Source organism: Sciurus carolinensis, chromosome 4 (assembly GCF_902686445.1).
Source record: "Sciurus carolinensis chromosome 4, mSciCar1.2, whole genome shotgun sequence".
Taxonomy (NCBI): domain Eukaryota; kingdom Metazoa; phylum Chordata; class Mammalia; order Rodentia; family Sciuridae; genus Sciurus; species Sciurus carolinensis.
Window position 1 is genome coordinate 146,599,974 of NC_062216.1, and position 24,078 is coordinate 146,624,051.

The following is a 24,078-nucleotide window of genomic DNA, read 5'->3' on the forward strand; positions in this document are numbered from 1 at the left end:
TTTATGAAAAGCTAATTTCTATTATGTCATTATTCCTTTTGTTGAATTTTTTAAAATGTTAAGATTAATTTTGGATTAAATATCACACTCTCCTTTGCTACTACTTAATACTAGCTTCTGCAGTCCATTCAGTTATAACTGAAATCATATTACTTAGCAATGCAGTCCAGAGACACAAAATGATTAATAAATTGCAGTGATAGCCACCACTTATCCATCATTTACTCTGTGATAACTACTGCCATTATCATTTCATAAATCATTCACATGATTATTTTTACCTTTTATAGTTAAAGAAATTAAGCTTTGTGAATATATCCCCTAAAGGTCACACTACCAGACAATGCATAGGCAGAATTTGCACCTAAGTCTTTTTGGTTTCAAGGACAATTCAGGTTGCTACTGAGCTATTCAACAAATACCAGGCCACTGTAATGCCCACTCAGTCCAAATATCACACATCTAAGTTTTTACCCATGCTACTTCAAGTCTAGTCATCCTAGTTTTAACTGCTTTAGGGTTGAAGTGAAGAGCCATGTTTTAAAAACACTTGAAAATATTCCTTTATTCAACCCTTTGTTGAGCTCCTCCTATTGAGTTTAAGTTAGAGTGGAAGAGGAAGAACTGGAACTATATTGCAATCTATGTTGTAGCACAGATGTGCATAGAAAACTATGGAAACTTGACAGGAAAAGTACACATTGACTCACAAGGTACCTTTTAAAGGGTGAGGAGGGGTTTCTTAGGGAGGGAAGAAACATGTAGGGTGACAGGGACAGTGTATTCAATGTGAGTGGAGGTGGGCAGGGGATGGCATGTTGCATCCCAATAATGAGGAAAAGTTCAGCAGAGTCAAGGATAGGATGCACAGTGATGGGGCAGGAGGCAAAGAATGTTCAGAAAGAGGCATGAAGTGGGAAAGCGCCTCAGAAAGGTGCTGACTGGGGACAGAGGGCAACCACCTGAGAATACTCTGCAAGACTCTGATTTCTAAAGGATCATGAGTAATGACAAGCAGTGGAGGTGGGTAGAGACAACAGGAGTGGGGTATGTCTGCCCACAAGGGAATCCTCCCCGCAGTTCTCGGACATTGCTGCTGTGGAAGAATGCAGGCCCAACATTTGTAGATCTTACTGATTTGCCAAGACAACACAGATATCTAAATTTCAGTACAAAATCTCCGATTTTTGAATATCAGGAGTTAACTCAAAAATAAAAAAATTTAAAAAATCAGTGAGTCTAGCAAAACAACTTAGCAGCTGGATTTGAGTTCATCCCATAGACTAGAGCCTTGTTGTGTCTCTCTGCAGCAACCAGTTATTCATTTATCAGAAAATCCTTAGTAAAATCTAGAGATACCATCATGTAAATAAGTTGAAAGTGTATTTTCATCTATAGGACTGCAGATTTTTCATCTATCTGTATGATAATAAATTAAAGTTGATATCAAAATTAATTGAAAAAATAAGCATATATAATTAGGAAGGTAAAGTATATCAAATTTTACCATCTCTATGGTGTAGTTTTTAACAATAATTATTAAAGTCTTTCCTAAAATTATTTTTCACATATTTCACCAAAGTTCACTAATTATATTTCCTATGTCTTCTATACTAAAGAGTGTCCTAGAATAAAATTAGAAATAACCCATTTGTAAATGAGATGCAAACTAGATTTTGATATGTTAAAATTATTAATTGGGAGTCCACTTGACTGAGGCAGCTCTAGCAACCTGAGAGTCTCTGTAAACAACTGAGAGGGGAACCCCAACTGAGTAGAGGATCATGCAGGAAGACCTAATTTAGGCTTAATTAATCAAACTACCTTCTAACCCCTAACTAGGCACTTTACAATTACTATTCCACTTTAATCAAATATTTTCCATTTTGCTTTCTCATCCACCTTATAAAAGTGTCCCCTTGTGCTCCTTGGTGAAACCCAGACCACTTGCAATTTGGCATTGCCTGATTCTTGAATTGTTGTCTGCTTGAAAGAAATAATAAATGCTTAAGGTGACAGAAGGGCTAATTACCCTGATTTGACATCACACATTGTATATACATATTGAATTATCACTGTACCCCATAAAATACATATAATTACATGTTAATTTAAATTTTTAAAAATAATGAAAGACTGGAAAATTTTTAATGTTCCTGGTTTATCTTTTAACAGATACATCAGACTAATGGGAGGTCATCTTTTTTTAAAAGCCTCTGAACTGTTTAACATCTACTTTACAACTTGAATAAGTCCAAGTGAAATATTTACATGTGTAAAAAATAAATCCTATCTGCAGCAACTAGGAAGACAGGTTTTGAGAAACTCTACTGGGATGAGTTGCATCCTGTTGTGTGTGGAGGGTTACCACTTCATACAGGGGAGCAGGGGAGGGCACCTCTAAAAAGGCAGTACGCAGTGGTCACAGTGCCAGGCAGAGGGCAACAAGGAGGTCCCCATGACCAGAGGGCAGTGAGTGACAGTGACCCACAAGGAAGATCCAAGAGTAGGGCGGGGGTAGGGAGACAGATGATGTACAGTTGAGAATGGAGCCATTAGTCCCAGTGGGGTGGGAGGCCAGGAACCACGGTTCTGTGGTTCCTGCTTTCACCCGGGCTTTTCAAGAACTACTCTGGCCTGCTGTGCAAGGGTGACAGAGGGAGACCAGTTCAGAGGCACCTGTAGTCAGTCAGGCGAGAGATGATGATGACTTGGATGGTGGTGGGAGGAGGGAATGGCGAGAAGTGGTTGGGAATTTCATAGTTTTTGAAAAGACCTGCTGAAGGAACGTGCCTGGGTGCGAGAGAGGGGAGTTCAAGGATGATTCCAGGTCTTCAGCCTGCACAACTGGAAGGAAGGTTGCTATTTTACTGAGATGGGGAAGACTAGGAAAGGAAGTGCTGCTGCTGCTGGTGGCTGAGGCAGCGGAATTAATTTTGGACATATCTAGAGATGTATATTAGGTTTCTGAGTGGAGACATTGATCAGATAGATGGATGTTCAAGTTAAGAAAGAACATCTGGAATCAGATGAAGACCAAGGAGATTCCTCAAAAGCCAGAAGAAAAAGAGGTACACCATGTGTGTGTATGTATGTGTGTGTGATTCAGTGGCCCTCTTAAAAAAGTCTCAAGGTATTTTCATTTGTATCAGCATTATAAAGGTCTGTGCTGACTGTAAAAGTTTTTTGTAAGAAGTGGTTGAAACTTCTCTAAATAATTAATAATTCCATGATTCATACAATGTGGACCTCAGCCCAAGAGCAGCAGCACCACAGATGAGCCTGTTGGAGATGTGAGTCAAGGAGCCACCAACCTAGTGGGTCATAAACTCAAGAAATGGTGTGAACAAGCTCTCCCACAGATCATTAGGTTCACTGAAGACTGAGTGAGCTAGATGATAAGGAAACTAGTTATTTATGGGTTTAAAATATTTAAAAAAGAAAAGGAATTACTTTTTTTTTTTTTAGAAAAAACATCTTTATTATTTGAGCATAAAAAAGAGTAAACAAAAATTGTTATGACATTTCATTCCTTGGTCTTCTCAATAAAGTTATAAAAATACATTGTCACTTGGTCTTTAAGTTTTTGAGAATGTCTGGAGAATCAAAAGGCACGACACACAATGAGATGGTAAAAAATAAAACTTACTCATAGGTACCATTGAGAAAAATTTCTAAAGATAGACTCCCACATAAATAGGGCTTTATCTTCCTTTCCAAAACCCAGATAGCATCTCCCCCACATTATAGAGCTTATAAACATGATCTGCTTTTTCCCACCTTAGTTCTTAATGCGGGTTAAAAGCCAGCTCAATCAATTTGCCTGCTTTTTTAATTTTAATCTTCATTTTGTTTAAGATGAAACAGAATTCTTAAATGGTACTCAAGATCTTTTAGAATGTCTGGTTCATTTTCATTTTATTTCAAATCACAATTCATTAAAAAAAGATGAACCAAAATTTTTTTTTTTAAATAAAAAAGGACTTATTCACTTGCCATATGTGTCTATATTTTTAAATACAGCTGTTGCATCATTCTGGCTTTTAGCATGCTGAAATCACACAAACATGATCTTTGTGAATCGTGACCACAGGTTCAGTACAACCTAAATTATTCATTGCTTTTACCTGTGATAGAAAAGATACATGTGCTTCAGATGCTTTAACTCTTCATTTTCCTTAGGTTGGCCAAATGATACACAATGTCCACAATAAATCAAATAAAAACCCACTACTCTAAGTTATATATACATATATGTACTGTTGCTAATTAAAATAAGTGTATTCTTGCTGTGGAAATTCTGTGGCCTAGGAATTTTTATTAGATCATCTTTTCAAGACATTAGTAAGAGGATTCTTCTTTTTAACTGAAAGAAATGCAAGTCAGATCAAGAACTCATTCCCTCCATTTAGGACACTGTTTTAGAGTGAGTGAATCATTTCACCTCAAGAATGTTCACTAAAGAAATACATTGATTACTTTAAGGAGTTGCCTGAACATGGTCAATCTGAAATGATTTAGCAATGAAATACACAGATTTGGTTATTTTCCTGGCAGGATTTGGACCAAAAATGAAAACTGACATTTAAAATAACATGTGGGAAAATGCAGAGTCACTTGGATGCTTCCACTTTTTATTACTGCAATCATAACTGGTAGCAATTTAAATTAGTCCTTGACATTGATTTGTGTGTTTAAATTAGTCCTTAAATATGCCTTTCTGCCTTTTGTTCTGTCGCTCACCCTTTGAAGAAATGCCATGATAATTAGCGCGTGAGGTGTGCTGAGCATTCTGCACTGCCTTCCCGAGGACCTGTTCGCTGATTGTGTCCTGCTCACATGTTCCTGTTCAACTTTTCTGTTGGACGACACTGAAAAGCTTGTGCTGATTTTCAAGGCAGTCTTTCAGCTTATCCTCTGTCAAAGTCAGTCGCTGCTCCAAAATGGAAACCGTCTACAAAAGGGAGGACAAAATAATCAATGCCCAACCGTCACCTGGGGATTAGGATGGCGATAGCGATCTCTGCATAGGAGATCCTCTTCGGGGTAGGGACATCAACTTTCTGCCAAAAAGTTGGCTCAAAAATGAGCCCTAGAAGGACTATCAAGCGGTTTGAGACTGAGAAAACAACTACAACAACAAAAAACCTAATGCATATAGGAAAAAGGAATAAAAGCTCAGGCCTCTGCAGATTTATTGCTGATCTTATGAAGCCTCAAAGCCAGGGAAGAGGCCACATGCAGAATCCTAAGTGGAGTCACGGGCTACATGGTAGCCTAGGGAACGGCGGGGGTGCAATGCCACATGCTTGGTCCAGGTAGGTGCTCTTGAAACATCATCTCGCACCATTCTGTCACCATCCAATCCATGGCACGTCGTACACATCACATCCCAGAGAGTTGGATAACTGGAAGACTTTGAAAGTACCATAATTGCCATTAATCCCTCATGCAATATAGCCGAAGCTCACAGCGAAGCTGAAAGCACTGAGCAAAGAGACACATGTGCAGTGGGGAAGCAAGTGCTGGGCTCGCAGGACCTGGGCCTTTGCTACTCCTCCTCCTCTGGTGGGTGATCGCATATGCTCATTTAGGATACAAACCTACGTGTATATGTTACACTCAGAAATCTAATTTTTCTGTGATATTGACTACTTTCAATCTTTTATATTTTTTAATAGAAAACTTTTTCTTAGAAACAAGATCAGATTCTTCAGCAAACTACGTAAAACACGTGTCACCAAATGAATGCACATTGAGCATTTCCCACATAGCTCTCACTCAATAACTAGAACTTTGCCAGCCACCCCAGAGTGCCTCCCATGAGCCTCCTGAGATCGCCCCCACTCCCCAACTCTGCAATGGCCACTATCTAGACCTTCACAATCACTGTTTTGCATTTCCTTATGGTTTTATTTCCCAGATACACATTCCTAGACACTATAATTTCTCTTTGTCCTTTTCAAGATCTGATACATGCAGGTACCCACCTTTTCCCTTTCTTTTCTTGACAGTTTGCTGACAAACTCACACATTCTAACCCATGGAGTTTCTACCAGTCTGGATTTGAGGGATTGCATGCTCAGGGTGCAGTTCAGCCTGTTCTTCCATCCTCTGTATAATTCTAAAAATTAGCAGCTGGATCCCAAGGCTTGACCAGGATAGATTCCTTACTAATACTACATGTGGCAGTCTATGCTTTTTTTAGAGGACACATTTAAAATGTTTGGTTGTTTCCTTTTCAGTAATGTTGTAGTAACAACTCAGTGCCTAGATCTATTAATTCATGGGGAATGCAAATGATAATATTATAATTCTGTCACTTAAAAAATTTAATAGCCTGGGCCACTTAGTGAGATCCTGTCTCAAAATAAAAAATAAAAAAGGTCTGAGGATGTAGCTCAGTGGTTGAGTGCCCCTGGGTTCAATCCCTAATACTGAAGAAAAAAGATTTATTGGTTGGAATAATTTATAAATAAGAGTCCATTTCCTCATCCACTAATTGGTTACCCAGTGGTAGAGTTCACATAGGAAAAGCAGTATAAATGCTTGGTTATTTTAGTCAACAAACTTCATGGCAATAAGTTGATTTCTCATCATAGTTTGAAGGTAAATCAGTTTATCATTATTTGAAACCTTCTGCTTTCATATTCCACAGAACAGGTGACAACTGAAAATACCAATGCTTATAATACTTTCTCCCATTTTTTGAGTGTGTACTGTGTGCTAAACAATTTGACAGGTACTTTATGAATGCTATTGACTCTTTTAACATTGGCAAACTATTTATCTGCTATATAAAATATAATTTCATTTTCATTTATTCAAATTATAGCTCAGTTATAAACACCCTGAAACTTAGGTGTGTTAAGTCACCTGTAATTAAAGTGAATCAAAGCATATTTATTTCACTTGCTACTTGCCCACAAATTCACTCTTTCCCTTTTGAAAATGTGCTATCAACTTCGAACTTCTTTAGTATGTAGAAGAAAAAAGCCCTTCAAAATTAAAAATCGTAGAGAAACTTAATAATGCTTAAATGAATCATTTACTCTAAGCAGGTAAAAAGGAGAAATGGGTCATGAAATGGGAATGGAAAGATTCATTTGGGAGAGATCCTAATGAGGATCTGACACTGATGGATGATAGTTTAGGTAGGGAAGTCATGGTAATGTGAGAAACAAACCAGTTAAAACTAAATATGCAATGAAGCTGAGAGGACAATGGCCTTGAAAGGAAAGAAATAGCTGATAAATACAGAGAAAGTTACCTCTCTCATAATATTATGAAGTGAAAATGGGTGATTTTAATATGAATTTAATTGAGCAAATCCTACAATGACTCCCAAGTTTTCACATGACTGTTTCCCACAATCTGTCAGGACTGAATCCACAGGCATGCCTCTTAATTTCAAAGGCAATGAGATATATACAGGACAGAAACACTCATTTAATTAGTGGGTCTACACACTGACTGTAAAAGAGGATCACGTGGGGTGCTTACATGACTTATGCCAGCGTCCTGTCCTAGACCAGTACAAAGTACTCTGGAGGTGAGACCTGGACATGTTTTAGCAGCCCCAGTAACAAAATGCATGGCTGGAATGGAGAACAGATTCAGATGATTTCTATGCAGAAGATATTTCAACTCTAAGTACTTTTTCTGGACATCTCTCTAATCAACATCTCTCTAGTTAGTTTGTGCTTTAGACTCTCTTTCTTATAACTTGGGACAATGTCCACTCTGACAAATACTACACACAGATATTGTACATATCAAGGAAGAACAACAGAAACCTTCTCAAAAAAAAAAAAAACATGGTATCAACAGAGCTAAGGGAAACCTCTGTTGTATCCATACAGTTCTCCTTATATTACATCTATGGTTCTTGACCAAAGTTCTGAAAGACTTTGGTACATTGTTTAAGGCCCTCTGTATCCCTTTTTTGTAAAGATGAATTAGCCTGAAAAGACTGGTTAAGATTTCAAAATGGGAATGCAAAGCCAGTACCCCTGGAATAAGAACCGTACTCAAATAAGCAACTTTAGAATGAAAGACTGTCCAACAGGACAGACAGAATGTTTTCAGAGTGAAAAAATATAAACATTGGTGATAGTCATAGTAACCATAAATGTTTCTTCCAATTCATTCTTTTTACAACCCTAAATATTTCTTTACTAGTGGCTCAATATGAACACGCTGCATCAAAAATTCTAAGGGTAAAAGATTAATGCCTAAAACCAAACATATCCATAGCCTGGAGTGCCACAACTGTTCTTCATAGCCTATATTGCTTTTGTGGCCTCAGGATGCCAGAGATAGCACAACAAGTGTGGATGTTTATGTGTACGTATGGGTATGTGTTTACACACACACACATGCATACATGCATGTGATTTAGGAGCTTCTCCACAAAATCTTGCTTGTTACATGATTGCCACCTTGGGTTTGCCTTTCTAGTAATGAAAAATTTCCTACTGCTCCATTGGTTTTGCAACCTATTTGGACCAGGACTGTTTGGTGTATCTCACCCCTGAGGTAAAGCACGCCAACCCACCTGGGTCAAGACATTGAGCTGTTCCATGATGTGCTCTAAAGCATCTGTCACAGCGAGTGGTATGCTTCTTTGGCTCTCTGAGGGAAAGTCACTCAAGTCGTCTGTTTTCTTTTTCACAGTTGTTGGTGAACATTCTGGTGACATTACAGAAGGATTCAAGAAATATCCACAGACATCTTCACCCTTGTCTGGCAGATTTCGACCACTGTTTTCTATTGTCTTTAATATCATAGAAAAGGAAGGAAGAGTTATGTTTTCCAAACTTTAAAATGATATCTATATACAAAAGTTTTAAATATTCTTCCTCTAAAAATTCCAAACTTAGATTTAATGATTTATCTTCAAATATAATAAAGAAATTTCAACAAGGATACAATACTAACAGTGAGCAGAAAAATCATATCTTCCCTTGTCATGGAAAGACACTTCACATATGTCTGTCTAAGGAACCAGTGCTATGCCGTTAAAAAAAAAACTGTTCAGAGGTGGGGTTGGGGCTCAGTGATAGAGAACTTGCCTCACATGTGTGAGGCACTAGGTTCAATTCTCAATTCAATTTGTATTCACATATAAATAAATGAATAAAATAAAGATCCATCAACGACTAAAAAAAATTTTTTAAAACAAAACAACTGTTGCAGACTAGAGATGCAGCTCAGTAGTAGAGTGCTTGCCAGCATAATGGCCTAGGTTCAATCTCCAGTACCACAGTGGGAGAAAAAACGATTACTGGATGCTGTTTAATTCTTAATTTAAAAACATTCAGCTGGGCATTGTGGTATGTGCCTGTAACCCCAGCTACTCAGGAGTTTGAAGCAGGAGGATTGCCAGTTTGAAGCCAGCCTATGTAATTTAGTAAGATTCTGCCTAAAAATAAAAAATAAAAGGGTTAATACAGCTCAGTGGTAGTGTGCCCTGGGTTCAATCAACTGATCATAAATGAATGAATTTATTTCTGGATTTATCCCTGCAAAATAAATAAAATGTAAAAAAATACAAATAAGTAAAATCAAATATTCACATCTAGAAAGAAAGGAAGGGAGGGAAAAGAAAAGAAATGAAAGAAAAAGAAAGAAGGGAAGGAAGGGAAGATAAAAAGCATTGATAAAGATTTGGAGAAGCTGAAGTTGAAACTCTCACACATTGCTGGTAGAAGTGTTAAATGTTGAAGCTGCTGTGGAAAATAGTTTGACAGTTCCTCAAAAAAAATTATTCATAGAATTACCACAAGACCCAGCAATTCTACTCCTAAGCATATACCCCAAAGAACGGGGAGCAGAGAGAGACTCAAACAGACACGGCACTCCTTGATGTACAGCAGCCTTATTCACACTAATCCCCAGATAAAAACAGCCCAGCATCCATCAACAGGTAAACCTATAAGAAAAATGTGTTACTAACTTAGAACATTATTCTCCACAAAAAAAAAAAAAAAAAAAAACGGAATTCTAACAAATACTGCAACATGGATTCACCTTGACAACATTATGCTAAGTGAAATAAGCCAAACACAAAAGGATAGACATTATATAATTCCACTTATGAGGTACCTGAAATGGGTAGATTCACAGAGATGAAAATTAGGGTGGAGGTTACTAGGAGCTCAGGAAAGGATACTGGAGAATTACTGCTTCAAAGTAGAGCATTTCTGCTTGGAATGATAAAAGGTTCTGGAAACAGAACTTTGGTTACACAACATTGTAAAGTTGTGAATGTATTTACTGCCAGTGAATTGTACAATTAAAAATGGCAACTTTCATGTAATGTGTATATGACTCAATAAAATAAAAAACAGTGGAGAATCCAAGATTGGTTTAGGGTTGTATATTGTCTGTACCTGGTGCTGCTATTATTGATCTCTCCCTTAAAGGAGAGGTTTTGGAAACCTGCAGGGTCACTATAAGCTTATAGGGGGGAAACTGCAATACCCCAGGATCTGCACTGCTGGAGGGGAAGATACATGAACAACATGAAAAAACAAGGGAAGAAAGTGTTCCAAACAAACCAAGATTCTATATTAATAGAATCCAATGACAGCATGGTAGAAGAAATGTCAGAAAAGGAGTTCAGAATATACATAATTAAAATGATCCTTGAAACAAAGGATGAGAGCAAATGCAGGCAAGGAATGATCACTCCAATAAACAGTTAAAAGAACAACTGCAGGAAGCAAAAAATCATTTCTATAAAGAGATCCTGGGGAAAAACAAACAGAAATCCTTGAAATGAAGGAAACAAACCAAATTAAAAACCCAATAGAAAGCAAAACCAACAGATTAGATCACTTGCAAGACAGAAGAACCTCAGACAATGAAGACAAAATATTTAATCTTGAAAATAAAGTTGGCCAAACAGAGAAGATGGTAAGAAATCATGAACAGAACCTACAAGAATGATGGGATATCATGAAAAGACCAAATTTAAGAATTATCAGGAATGAGGAAGGCAGAGAGAGATACAAACCAAAGGCATGAACAACCTATTCAGTGAAATAATATCAGAAAATTTCCCAAACCTGAAGAATGAAATGGAAAATCAAATACAAGAAGCTTATAGAGCACCAAATGTACAAAATTAAAACAGATCCACACCAAGGCACATTATAATGAAAATGCCCAACATACAAAATAAAGACAGAATTTTAAAGACTATGAGAGCAAAGCATCAGATTACATACGGGGGAAACCAATATGGATATCAGTAGATTTCTCAGACCGGATCCTAAAAACTAGAAGGGCCTGGAACAACATATTTCAAGCTCTGAAAGAACATGGTTAACAACCAAGAATATTTTTTGTTTTGTTTTGTTTTTTTGTTTGTGGTGCTAGGGATTGAACCCAGGGACTTGTGCTTGCAAGGCAAGCACTCTACTGACTGAGCTATCTCCCCAGCCCTCCAACCAAGAATCTTATACCCAGCAAAACTAACCTTCAGATTTGAGGATGAAATAAAATCCTTCCATGATAAAAAAAAGTTTACAGAATTTACAAATAGAAAGCCTGCATCACAGAACATTCTCAGTAGAATATTCTATGAGGAGAAAACAGAAAACAACAATGTAAGTCAGCAAAGGGAGAAACTACCCTAAAGGTATAACCAATCAAAAGAGAAATCAAGCCAAGTTAAAAACCAAAAATAAGCCACAATGACCAGGAATATAAATCATATCTTAATAATAACACTGAATGTTAATGGCCTAAACTCATTAATCAAAAGACATAGACTGGCAGACTGGATTAAAAAGAAAGACTCAACAATATGCTGCCTTCAAGAGACTCATCTCATAGAAAAAGACATCCACAGACAAAAGGTGTAAGAATGGGAAAAAACATGCCACACACACGGACTCAGTAAAATAGCAGGGGTTTCCATCCTAATATCAGATAAAGTGGACTTTAAGCCAAAGTTAGTCAGAAGACACAAAGAAGGACATTTTATACTGCTTAAGGGAACCATAAATCAGGAAGACATAACGATTGAAAATATTTATGCCCCAAACAATGGTGTATCCCTGTACATCAAACAAATCCTTCTCAATTTCAAGAATCACATAGACCACAACACAATAATTCTGGGTGTTAACATGCCACTCTCACCACTGGATAGATCTTTCAAACAAAAACTGAACAAAGAAACCACAAAACTCAATAACACAATCAATAACTTAGACTTAACAGACATATATAGAATATTCTATCCATCAATGAACAAATACACCACTTCTCAGCAGCGCATGGATCCTCCTCTAAAACAGACCATATGTTATGCCACAAAGCAGCCCTTAGTAAATACAAAAAAAAAAAAAATACAGATACTACTTTATATTCTATCAGATCATAATGGAATGAAATTAGAAATCAATGATAAAATAAAAAACAAACTATTCCAACACCTGGAGACTAAATAATATGCTACTGAATGAAACCTAGATAACAGAACACATCAGGGAGGAGAGAAAGAAATTCTCAGAGGTAAATGAGAATGACGATAGAACATATCAAAATCTCCGGGACACTGTGAAAGCAATACTAAGAGGAAAATTTATTGCATGGAGCACACTCAAGAAAAGAAGAAAAAGTCAACAACTAAATGACCGAACATTACATCTCAAAATCCTAGAAAAAGAAGAACAGAACAACACCAAAAGTAGTAGAAGACAGGAAAATAATTAAAATCAGAGCTGAAATCAATGAAATTGACACAAAAGAAACAATTCAAAATATTGACAAAACAAAAAGTTGGTTCTTTGAAAAAGTAAAAAAAAAAGATACACCCTTAGCCACACTAATGAAGAGAAGGAGAGAGAAACTTCAAATTACTAAAATTCATAATGAAAAAGGAAATATCACGACAGACACCATTGAAACACATAACATAATTACAAGTTATTTTGAAAATCTATACTCCAACAAAATAGAAAATCTCAAGACACCAACAAATTTTTAGGGACATGATCCTCCCAAACTGAATCAGGAGAACATATACATTTTAAACAAATCAATTTCAAGCAATGAAATAAAAGAAGTTATCAAAAGCCTACCAAGAAAAGCCTGGTACTAGACGGATTCTCAGCTGAGTTCTACAAGACCCTCAAAGAAGAACTTATACCAAGACTCCTCAAAAGTATTCTATGAAATAGAGAAGGAGAGAGCCCTTCCAAATTCATTCTATGAAGCTAGTATCACCCTGATACCAAAACCAGACAGAGATGCATCAAGGAAAGAAAACTTTTAGATCAATATCTCTGATGAACATAGATGCAAGAATTCTTAACAAAATGCAGGCAAATCGCACACAAAAACATATTAAAAAGAGTGTATCACGATCAAGTGGGGTTCATTTCAGGGATGTAAGGTTGGTTCAACATCCAGAAATCAATACATGTAAGTCACTGCATCAATAGACTTAAGGTTAAGAATCGTGATTATTACAATAGATGCAGAAAAAGGCATTTGGTAAAATACAGCACCCCTTCATGCTCAAAACCTAGAAAAAATAGGATAGTAGGAACATATCTCAACATTGTAAAGGCTATCTATGCTAAGCCCATGGCCAACAACATTCTTAATGGAGAAAAACTGAATGCATTCATTCTAAAAACTGGAACAAGGCAGGGATGCCCTCTTTCACCACTTCTATTCAACACTGTCCTTGAAACTCTAGCCAGAGCAATTAGACAGACCAAAGAAATTAAAGGAATATGAATAGGAAAAGAAGAACTCAAACTATCACTATTAGTTGACAACATTATTCTGTATTTAGAGGATCAAAAAAAAATTCTACCAGAAAACTTCTAGAACTCATAAAAGAATTCAGCAAAGTAGCAGGATATAAAATCAACACTCATAAATCTAATACATTTCTATTTGTAAGTGATGAATAGTCTGAAAGAGAAATTAGGAAAACTACTCCATTCACAATAGCCTCAAAAAAAAAAAAAACAAAAAAAAAAAAACAAAAAAAAACTTGGGACTCAATCTAACAAAAGAGGTGAAAGACCTCTACAATGAAAACTACAGAACACTAAAGAAATAAATTAAAGAAAACCTTAGATGGAAAGATCTCCCATGTTCCTGGATATGCAGAATTAATATTGTCAAAATGGCCATAATTACAAAGGCACTATGCAGATTTAATGCAATACTAATTAAAATTCCAATGACATTCCTCAGAGAAATAGAGAAAGCAATCATGAAATTCATCTACAAGAATGAAAGACCCAGAATAGCCAAAGCAATCCTAGGCAGGAAGAGTAATGCAGGAGGTATCACAATACCAGACCTTAAACTCTACAGTAGAGCAATAGTAAGAAAAATGGCATGGTATTGGCACCAAAATAAACAGGTAGACCAATGGTACAGAATTGAAGACAGAGAAAAATCCACCAAAGTACAGTTATCTTATATTAGACAAAGGTGCCAAAACATACGATGGAGAAAAGATAGGCTCCTTCAACAAATGTTACTGGTAAAACTGGAAATCCATATGCAGTAAAATAAAATTAAACCCCTATCTCTCACCCTGCACAAAACTCAACTCAAAATGGATCAAGGACCTAGGAATTAGACCTGAGACCCTTCACCAAATACAAGTAAAAGTAGGTCTGAATCTTCATCATGTTGACTTAGGACCAAACTTCCTTAACAAGACCCCCGAGTACAAGAAATAAAAGCAAGTATCAATAAATGAGATGCATTAAAATTAAAAAGCTTTTTCTCAGTAAAGGAAACAATCAATAATGTGAAAAGAAAGCCTACAGAGTGGGAGAAAATCTTCTCCACACACACTTCAGATATAGCACTAATCTCCAAAATTTATAAAGAACTTACAACACTTAACACTAAAAATACAAAGAACCCAATCAATAAACGGGCTAAGGAACTGGGCAAACAGTTCACAGAAGATATACAGGTGATCAACAAATACATGAAAAAGTGCTCATCATCTCTAGTAATTAGAGAAATGCAAATCCAAACCACCCTAAGAATTCATCTAACTCCAATTTAGAATGGCTATTATCAAGAACACAAACAATAAGTGTTGGCATGGATGTGGGGAAAAAGGCACACTTACACATTGCTGGTGGAGTTGCAAATTGGTGTAACCACTCTGGAAAGCAGTATGGAGATTCCTCAGAAAACTTGGAATGGACTCACCTTTTGACCAAGCTATCCCACTCCTCAGTTTATACCCCAAAGACTTAAAAATCAGCATACTGCAGTAAAGCAGCCACATCAATGATTATAGCTGTTCAATTCGCAATAGGTAGACTGTGGAACCAATCTAGATGCCCTTCAACAGATGAATGGATAAAGAAACTGTGGTATATATACACAATGGAATATTATTCAGTCATAAAGAAGAATAAAATTATAGCATTTGCTGGTAAATGAATGGAGTTGGAGAATATCATACTAAGTGAAATAAGTCAATCCCCCCAAACCAAAGGCTGAATGTTTTCTCTGATGAGTGGATGGTGATACATAATGGGGGTGGGGGGAAGAGAAGAATGGAGGAACTTTGGATTGTGTAGAGGGAAATGGGGCAGGAGGGTTTGGGGGAAGGGAAGATAGTGAACTGAGACAGACATTATTACTCCAAGTACACAAATGGTGTGAATCTACATTGTGTACACCCATGGAAATGAAAAGTTGTACCCCATTTGTGTACAATGAATCAAAATGCAGTCTGTTAAAAAAAAAAAAAAAGATCTTGAGAATGAAGTGGGGATGTAGCTCAGTGGTAGAGCACTTACCTAGCATTTGTGAGGCACTGGGCTTGATTCTCAGCATTGCATATAAATAAATAAAAATAAAGGTCCATTGATAACTAACAAAATAATTTTTTAAAAATCTTGAAAACACTCAAATTCTACCATCAAGTAAGATAATAAATAACTTGTAGAATTTAGAAAAAAAACAGAAAGACAAAAACTGGGCAGTGGATACAGGGGATTTCTCTGCTTTATTTCCTATCACTCTATGTGAGTCTACAATTATCTCACAATAAAATGTTTTATTTAAAAAAAATTTCAAACCATATGGCAATGAACAATCTGAACATAAAATTAAGAAAATAATTTCATCTATAATACTAGCAAAAAGTAAAATACTTAGGAATAAATTTAACAAAAGAAGTGTAAGACTTAAACATTGAAAACTGCAAACCATTGCTGAAAGAAATTAAAGCTCCTATTAAATGGAAAGACATCTTATACCCTATGTTCCTGGATCAAAACAGAAGAATTAAGTTGATCCTAAAATTCATATGGAAATGCAAAGAACACTGACCAGCAAAAAGAACACTGAAGAAAAATGGTGTATGATTCATAATTCCAAATTGTAAAACTTACTACAAAATTACAGTAATTAAGACAGTGTGGAGCTGGGGATGTAGCTCTGTGTAGAAAACTTGCCCAGAATGTGTCAAGTCCTGAATTTAATCCCTGGCACTGCTTAGATAAATAAATAACAATGTGACACTGATATAAAGGCAGCCTTATAGATCAACAGAATAAAATCCAGAGTCTAGAAATAAGCCCATTAATTTATGGTCAATGGATTCGTAACAAGGTTGCCAAAACAGTTTAATGGGGGAAAGAATAGTCTTTCCAACAAACAGTGCAGGAAAACTGGATATTCACACTCAAAAGAGTGAATTTAGGTCCCTACCTCACATCATATACTAAATTAGCTTAAAATAGGTCACAGACTTAAACAAAAGAGCTAAAACTATAAAACTTGGAAAAAAACATAAGAGATAATTTTCCTGACTTTAGACATGAGTTTCTTATTTACAACAACAAAAGCACAAATGACAAAAGAAAATTAATTTGAATTTATTGAAATTAAAAATTCATGTAATTAAAAAGTTACCATTAAGATTAAAAAATCCCCACAGAATGAAAGAAAATATTTATTTACAAATAATATATTTATTAAGGGACTTGCATGCAGACATATTAAGAACTCCTATAACAATGATAAAAAAGCATATAACCTAATTTAAAATGGGCAAAAGATCAGAATAGACATTTCTCCAAAGAAGATGCACAAATGACCAATAAACACTATGAATATGACCAATATCATTAGCCATAAGGGAAATGCAAATCAAAACTACAATGGATACCATTTGGTACCATTTCATGCCTAATAGGATGACTAAAATTTAAAAAGGTAATAACGTGTTAGTGAGAAGGTAGAGAAATTGGAGCCTTGATACACTGCTGGTAGGACTGTAAAAAACAGCTACTTAGGGAAACAGATGAAAAGTTCTTCAAAATGTTAAAACACAGAATTACCATATTATGTAGCAATTCCGCTTCTAGGTAATACCCAAGAGCTGTAAAAACATACATCCACACAAGACTTGTGTATGAATGTTTATAGTAGCATTGTTCATAATATCTAAGAAAATGTAAACGACCCACATGCCCCATTTATTTATTTATCTATTCATTACCCCTATGGTAACGAATAGAAAAATAAAATGTGGTATATCCTTACTAAGGATTATCACTTGCCCACAAAAAGAAATGAAGTACTGATACATGTTACAGCATGGATGAATCTTGAAAACAAAAAGTCACATTCAGTAGAATTCTGTTTATGTAAAATGTCAAAATAGACAAATATATGAAGTCAGACTAAAATTAGTGGTGGCCAGGGGCTGAGAGGCAGAGAGAATGGAGAAAGATTGGTAATGGGTATGGAGGCAATGAAAATGTTCTAAAATTCTCTTTGGGGTGACAAAATAGTTTAAAATTAGCGGTGAAGGGCATACAACTTTGTGAATGTACTAAATACCATTAACTTGTACATGTTAAAAGGGTGAATTTTATAGCATGCAAATTATCTCATTAAAGCTATTAAGAGAATAAACAAAATCCAAAGATTGCCACACTGGATTTTTAAAAATATATTTTAAATGTCTGGCTATCCCTTGGGATATGGGGTTCCCAAAATACCTTGTTTCAGACATGAGGAATGTACTTCTGATGTCAGTGATCAACATCTAAAGCTCACTGTGTGCTCGGCACTATTGCAAATGATTCACACATATTAGCTGATTTGGTCCTTACAGTAATCCTGTCAGGTAGGTTCTACCCGACTGTAATAGCCTTCTCTACCTTCCTGGCAAAGCTGAGTCCCTCCAAATTCCTATTCCTATTTTACAAATTAGGAAACAGATACTGAGGATAACTAGCTTGCTCAAGGTCTCACAGGTATGAAACTTGGATAAAACATAACTAATCACAAATCTAAGAGATGCCAAAGTACTTCATATATTGGGACTTTGGAAACAAAGCCACTATTTTCCATGATCCTCCCTATCACTTTTTAGGAAGATGAAGACTTTCAAACTTCCCTTTGTTATAGTCTTAATAATTTACCATTTGTTTAAATGAAAACAAATTAAAAATCTATTATTCTTTTATTATTATTTTGGTGTTGGGAATTGAACCCAGGGCCCTGTGCATGCTAAGTAAGTGTTCTACCACTGAACTACACCCTTGGCCCCAAACAATTCTTCTTCTTCTTTTTTTTTTTTTTTTTTGCAGTGCTGGGGATCAAACTCAGGGCCTTGTACTTGTGAGGCAAGCACTCCACCAGCTGAGCTATCTCCCCAGTCCAACAATTATTCTTAATTCAAGTTTATTTTAAAATATAAACCACATTTCTGCACTCCCACTTGGCCAAGACTGTCTGTTCAGGGTCTTCTTCACTTGTTCCCTTAACATATATTTTTCTGCCAGGCACAATTCTAAGCAGGAGATCACAGTGGATAACAATGTCCAAGACCCTGCCTTCCTGTAGCTTACACTCCAGGGTCATCGGTCATTTGGGAACTTGTTCATTTTTTCCCCACAGAGATTTATGAACTTGTATATTTTCTTTTAATTAATTAGTTAATCTTTAGTAGTAGGGATTGAACCCAGGAGCACTTTATCACTGAGCTACATCCCCAGTCATTTTTATTTTTTATTTCGAGACAGGGTTTCACTAAGTTGCTTTAGGGTCTTGCTAAGTTACTGAGACTGGCTGGCCTCCAACTTGTGATCCTCCTTTCTCAAACCCTCTCAAACTGCTGGGATTACAAACCTGAGTCACCATGTATGATTACATTTTATCTTGAAAAACCATCTTAGTCTTGAAGGAACTGTGCTCTGCACCCCTAAATTTTCCATCTCTGGGACATGCTCAATGTTTGTTAGAGTACAAATCTAAAATACCTGGGAGGGAATGACTTTTAGGGTATGAATAAATTCCACACACTTGAAACAATCCCATTATTGTCACTTTGAACTACTCAACTCCATATAACAAAGAATAGCTAAAACTATACTAAAAATGTCCAGAAGAAAACCTGGTAATCACAGATGGAAGAACAAGTTACTGTAAAGAATTTTTAATGCTACTCATTATCTGTACTCACAAGCATCTATGATCTTATATCTACAATGGAACTGGGAAGGTGACATACAGCCCTTATGTACATGGGCCCCTAGTTCCTGGGCTGGCTGCAAAAACTGGGATGAAAGCACGGTAAAGGTGAGTATGGAAACACAAAGGACTCACCAGGAAGTCCTGTCTCATGATTATAGTCTGCATTCCTGATCCTAGGCAGCCACCTCATTCACTGGGGACAATATATGGTTGCCCATGCACACACATTCTCACCCCAAAGTAAATAATTCCTGCTCAAAGAACAAGCTTTTCATTCTTCCTTGCTTCTTCCCTGTCTGCAATGAATTTCTCTGCTACCCTACCCTAGTGTGCCTGAGCCCTTTGCAGCCTCCAAATTTCAGTGTAAATGTCACATCTTCAGAAAAGCAATTCTGAACACTCTAGTAAAGCTGGACCTTCTGTTTGCTAGCTTGGCATCCTGACGATTTCCTCGGCAACTGATCAGAGTTTGCAATTATATATCTGTTCCTTGTTTACTGCCTGTCTTTTCCAGTAGACAGTACCATGTCTACTACTCTCACCACTGTATCCCTGCAGCTGGGATCATATCTAGTATTTAGTAGGAACTTGAATGTCTTTTTACATACAGATTTTATCACTGTTCTCACAGATGGAAATCAAATTCTCTATGACCAAGAGAGTTTTATTTATTTTTTAATACATATCACAATTTTCCTAAGTATATACTCACAAGGCCACAAGTATCATTGGTCATATTGAAATCACAGTTCCAGTCCTTCCTGGGAAAAGGACTCAATCTAATTAACAAATCAATCTTTAAACTCTAGTGGTTTGTAGTCAAGGTAGTTAGTGAAGAAATGGCAAAATGAAAATGGGGGGAAACGATTTAAAACCATAAACCGTCTAAGCAATAAAGGGGCTCTAACATAGCCTAAATAATAAACTTCATTTTGGGGATCAGTCAGCAAATACATTACTATCAAATGAGAATATGAAAATGAAACAGGGAATAGGCTGAGAAAACTAGTACCAGATCTCCACCTGGCAGCAGCAGTCAGCTGACACATTTGCCTTTCTGGCTCTCAAAGGTATTGGGACCTTCACGTAAGTAGATTCTTTCCCACTAACCAACACTTCCTTTGCATTGTCCGTACAGGGGAAGAGTAAGAGGCATGACTTAGGGAAGTTTCACTATACTAATTCATAAAATTTAAAAAGGTACTGATGTTAACATTCTGGGCCAAGAGAATTCTAGCAAATTGAGTCTATAGTGACAGCTCCTCCCAAAACTTTGAGATCCTCTCCTATTTCAAATTTGTTAATATTCTTTTTTTTTTTTTTTTTGAGTACACACTCACTGAGCACCTACCTCATAAGGAGCACCTACCAGTTGTAACTGTGAGTGTGGTATGACGCCTGCCCTCAAAGGATTCTCCACTGTGGGAGAGAACCAAGATAGGGCAGGGCAGGGCAAGGTCTCTCCCCACACCGCCACATCTCAGTCACTGCTGAGCCAGCAAGATAGAAATGATGCAGATTTGCAGCCTAAACTAATATTATTTATGTAATTAGCAAAGGAACAGTCAACTATTGTGGTGCTTGATTACTTCTCAAAGTTCACCCATCATGTATTTCTTTCTTTTTCTCCTTTCCTTCTTCTACCTTTCCCACCCACCACTGTCTGGGCCAGCAAGTCAGAATTAATCACTGGTGCCACTTCGCTTTGTTCTTGCCATGAGTACAGCATTTGTCACTCCTTACTCTATTTGTGTCTACATATTGGTATTTCCTAGAAGGTTATAAACCCCTTTTGAAGGATGGAGTCATAATTTTATCATCTTTTTTCTCAGATGTCTAGCCTCATACATGAGACAGGACAAAGAAATTGTTGAACTGAATTCAATTGACTGTCCTGCATGAGCTGAGCCATCCACACACAAAAGCTAGCATTAACATAGTAGTTGGAGAGAAGTATAAGCCCAAGGTAAAGCCAATGCCACTCTCTGCTGGAAATTCCTATCCTTAACGCCATAGAGCATGATAAGAGAGCAATGCATGCATGTATCACCTAACTACAAATCACTTCATGATTTTTGACTGGTAACAGCGTACCTTATGGCTTCTGCTGAATAACACAAGGATTTTTCCAACAAATGTGAATGAAAAAGTAAGAATTTCACTTGTAAAGATGATCAGTAACTTGACTTCAGATATATCTTTAAAAAACTAATGAAAATATATCAGTTTTGTTTACAAGCAACATTTCTAGTTTTGCTTTAATTCTGTAAGCACAGAACAAAACAGACAAAAAGCAGAAGAGTCTATCTAAAATTGGTCTTGACAATTCCACCCAAAGTAACTTTCTCATCATGGAAGATTCTAAAATAGTCTTGGGATGGTCACCTGTCAGGGATGTTGTGAGAAAAATACAAACACCAGATCAGAAAATTCAACTGAATACCTTTTTGAGTCTACACCTAAGAAGCTGATTTTGCTTGTATTAAAACTTTACATAAAACCATATTATAGTAGAACCTTTTGGTATTTTCTGTTAAGCAACATTGTGAGATTTGTCACACGGTGAGGCATGGAATTCTAGTTTACTTACTTATATTGCCAAAATAGTATTCCATTGACTATTCCACAAACTATTCCTTCTACTGTTAATCAACAATGACTGCTATAGTGAACATTTTAAATGTCTCCTATATATAGGCATGAGATTTCTTGCTAGTGTGGAATAGCTAAGTCATAGTTTTACCAGATACTGTTCAAAATGCTAGCATTAACTTAAACTTCTATTAGCAGAAGTCTCTTTTATCTACAAAGTCACAAATAATTGACCATTAGACATCAAATTTTATAAAAATTATGGGCAGGAAACCACACTTCATGGCTTTAATTTCACTGTGCATTTCTTAGATTACCAGTAACTTGAACATATTTTATGTGTATATTGATAATTATTCTGTAAATTGCCCACTTAAATCCTCTGCCCACTTTTTAATTGATCTATTTCTCTCTTTTCTAATTTATATTTGAGAGTTCTCTATATATTCTGGACACTGATACTTGTTCTTTATGTGTATAATACATTCCCTACTCTGTGGTTTGCCTTCCCTTTTATGCATTTTTTAAGTAAAAGTTTTGTTTTTAAAGCAGTCAAATTTATCCTTTATGATTTATTTTGTGTTTCTTCAAATGAAATTCTTGCATGTCCAGAATGCATAAATACATTATCTTCTTTTGGGGACTTTAAAGTATTACTTTTCACATTTAAGTCTTTAGCCCATCAGGTATTGATTTTTTGTTTCTAGCTAAAAGTACCACAAAGAACAGCATTTTAATTAATTTATCTTTAAATGCGTGATTGTCCCAGCAACAATCAAGGAACAGAGCATTTAGTGGCTAGTCCATCTCCACAGATCTGCAGTCATCTTCTACACAGCAACTTTCACACTTGTGTGGTTCTGTCATGGGCCTTCTGTCATGGATTCTTACTTTCTCTCTGAAACACCACATGGAGCTTAACAAGGTTCAACCTTCAGAACTATCCTGGCTCCCCCCCCCTTTGCTTTGTCATATACGTTATGTGATTAACTTTTTGAGTTTAATTAAACATTTTACTGGGATGCTTATTGGTATTTCCTCAAATTTACAGATTTCAAAATTGACACCTTTATGACCCTGAGCGTATTGATAAAAACAATTCCAAAAACATTGACTACTTGATAAATTTCATGTTATCCTGACACTCAAGTATCTTCTGCACCTCAATTTTAATATGTGTGCTGCAAAATCAAACATTCCATCACCACTTTTTTATGCTAGAAAGTCACCCAAATAAATAGTCAAAGAATGTCTTCAAAAAACTCTCTCTCTCTCTCTCTCTCTCTCTCTCTCTCTCTCTCTCTCTCTCTCTCTCTCTCTCTCGGTACTAGGGATTGAACCTAGGAGCACTTTACCACTGAGCTACATTCCAGTCCTTTTTATTTTGAGACAGAATCTCACTAAGTTGTTTAGGTTGACCTTGAACTTGAAATCCTCCTGCCTCAGCCTCCCAAGCTACTGAGATTACAGGTTTGTCCCATCACAGCTGGCTGAAAAATTTGTATTTCAAAAAGGGTGCTTTTTTTTTTTTTTTTTTTTTTTTTTTTTTGTGCCCAGGATTGAACCCAGAGGCACTTAAACACTAACCCTTTTTATTTTGAGACAGGATCTCACTAAGTTGCTTAGCGCTTCACTAATTTGCTGTGGCTGGTTTCAAACTTATGACCCTCCTGCTCAGCCTCCTGAGTGCTGGAATTACAGGCAGCAACACCACACCCAACTCACTGCAAAGGCTTTCTGACTGAAGACCGACTGTGGACCCCTGAACTTTCAGCCTGATAAACAGAACCAACTCCCATTAACCCAGCATTTTCTAACCTTGAGCAGAACATGCAGGAGGGAGGACAATCACAGGAGGAAGGGGATATTACCTCTCCCCACCACCCAACTGCCTTCATTTTTATGAAACAAACTTACCACAGAATCAGAAGTATTACTTAGAATACATTTTTGAAAATTATTTCCCATGCTTCCTTGTTC

General features: G+C 36.5%; 1 protein-coding gene across 8 annotated transcripts in view; it reads right to left on the minus strand.

Annotated features, from left to right (window-relative positions):
- Positions 1–3,467: 3,467 nt before the first annotated feature.
- The window catches only part of LOC124982321 (POC1 centriolar protein homolog B), a 90,251-nt gene continuing 69,640 nt past the window's right edge, over positions 3,468–24,078 (minus strand). For 6 of the 8 annotated variants that reach the window (XM_047548737.1, XM_047548736.1, XM_047548735.1 and 3 more), the window contains 2 exons: positions 8,558–8,776; positions 3,468–4,954 (listed from right to left, as the gene is read on the minus strand). In XM_047548737.1, coding sequence (XP_047404693.1) covers positions 4,850–4,954; positions 8,558–8,776 — 324 coding nt within the window. In that variant the 3' untranslated portion in view covers positions 3,468–4,849. Of the gene's footprint in view, positions 4,955–8,557; positions 8,777–24,078 lie in introns of those variants that run through there. The other 2 variants (XM_047548741.1, XM_047548742.1) reach the window with 2 other exon arrangements.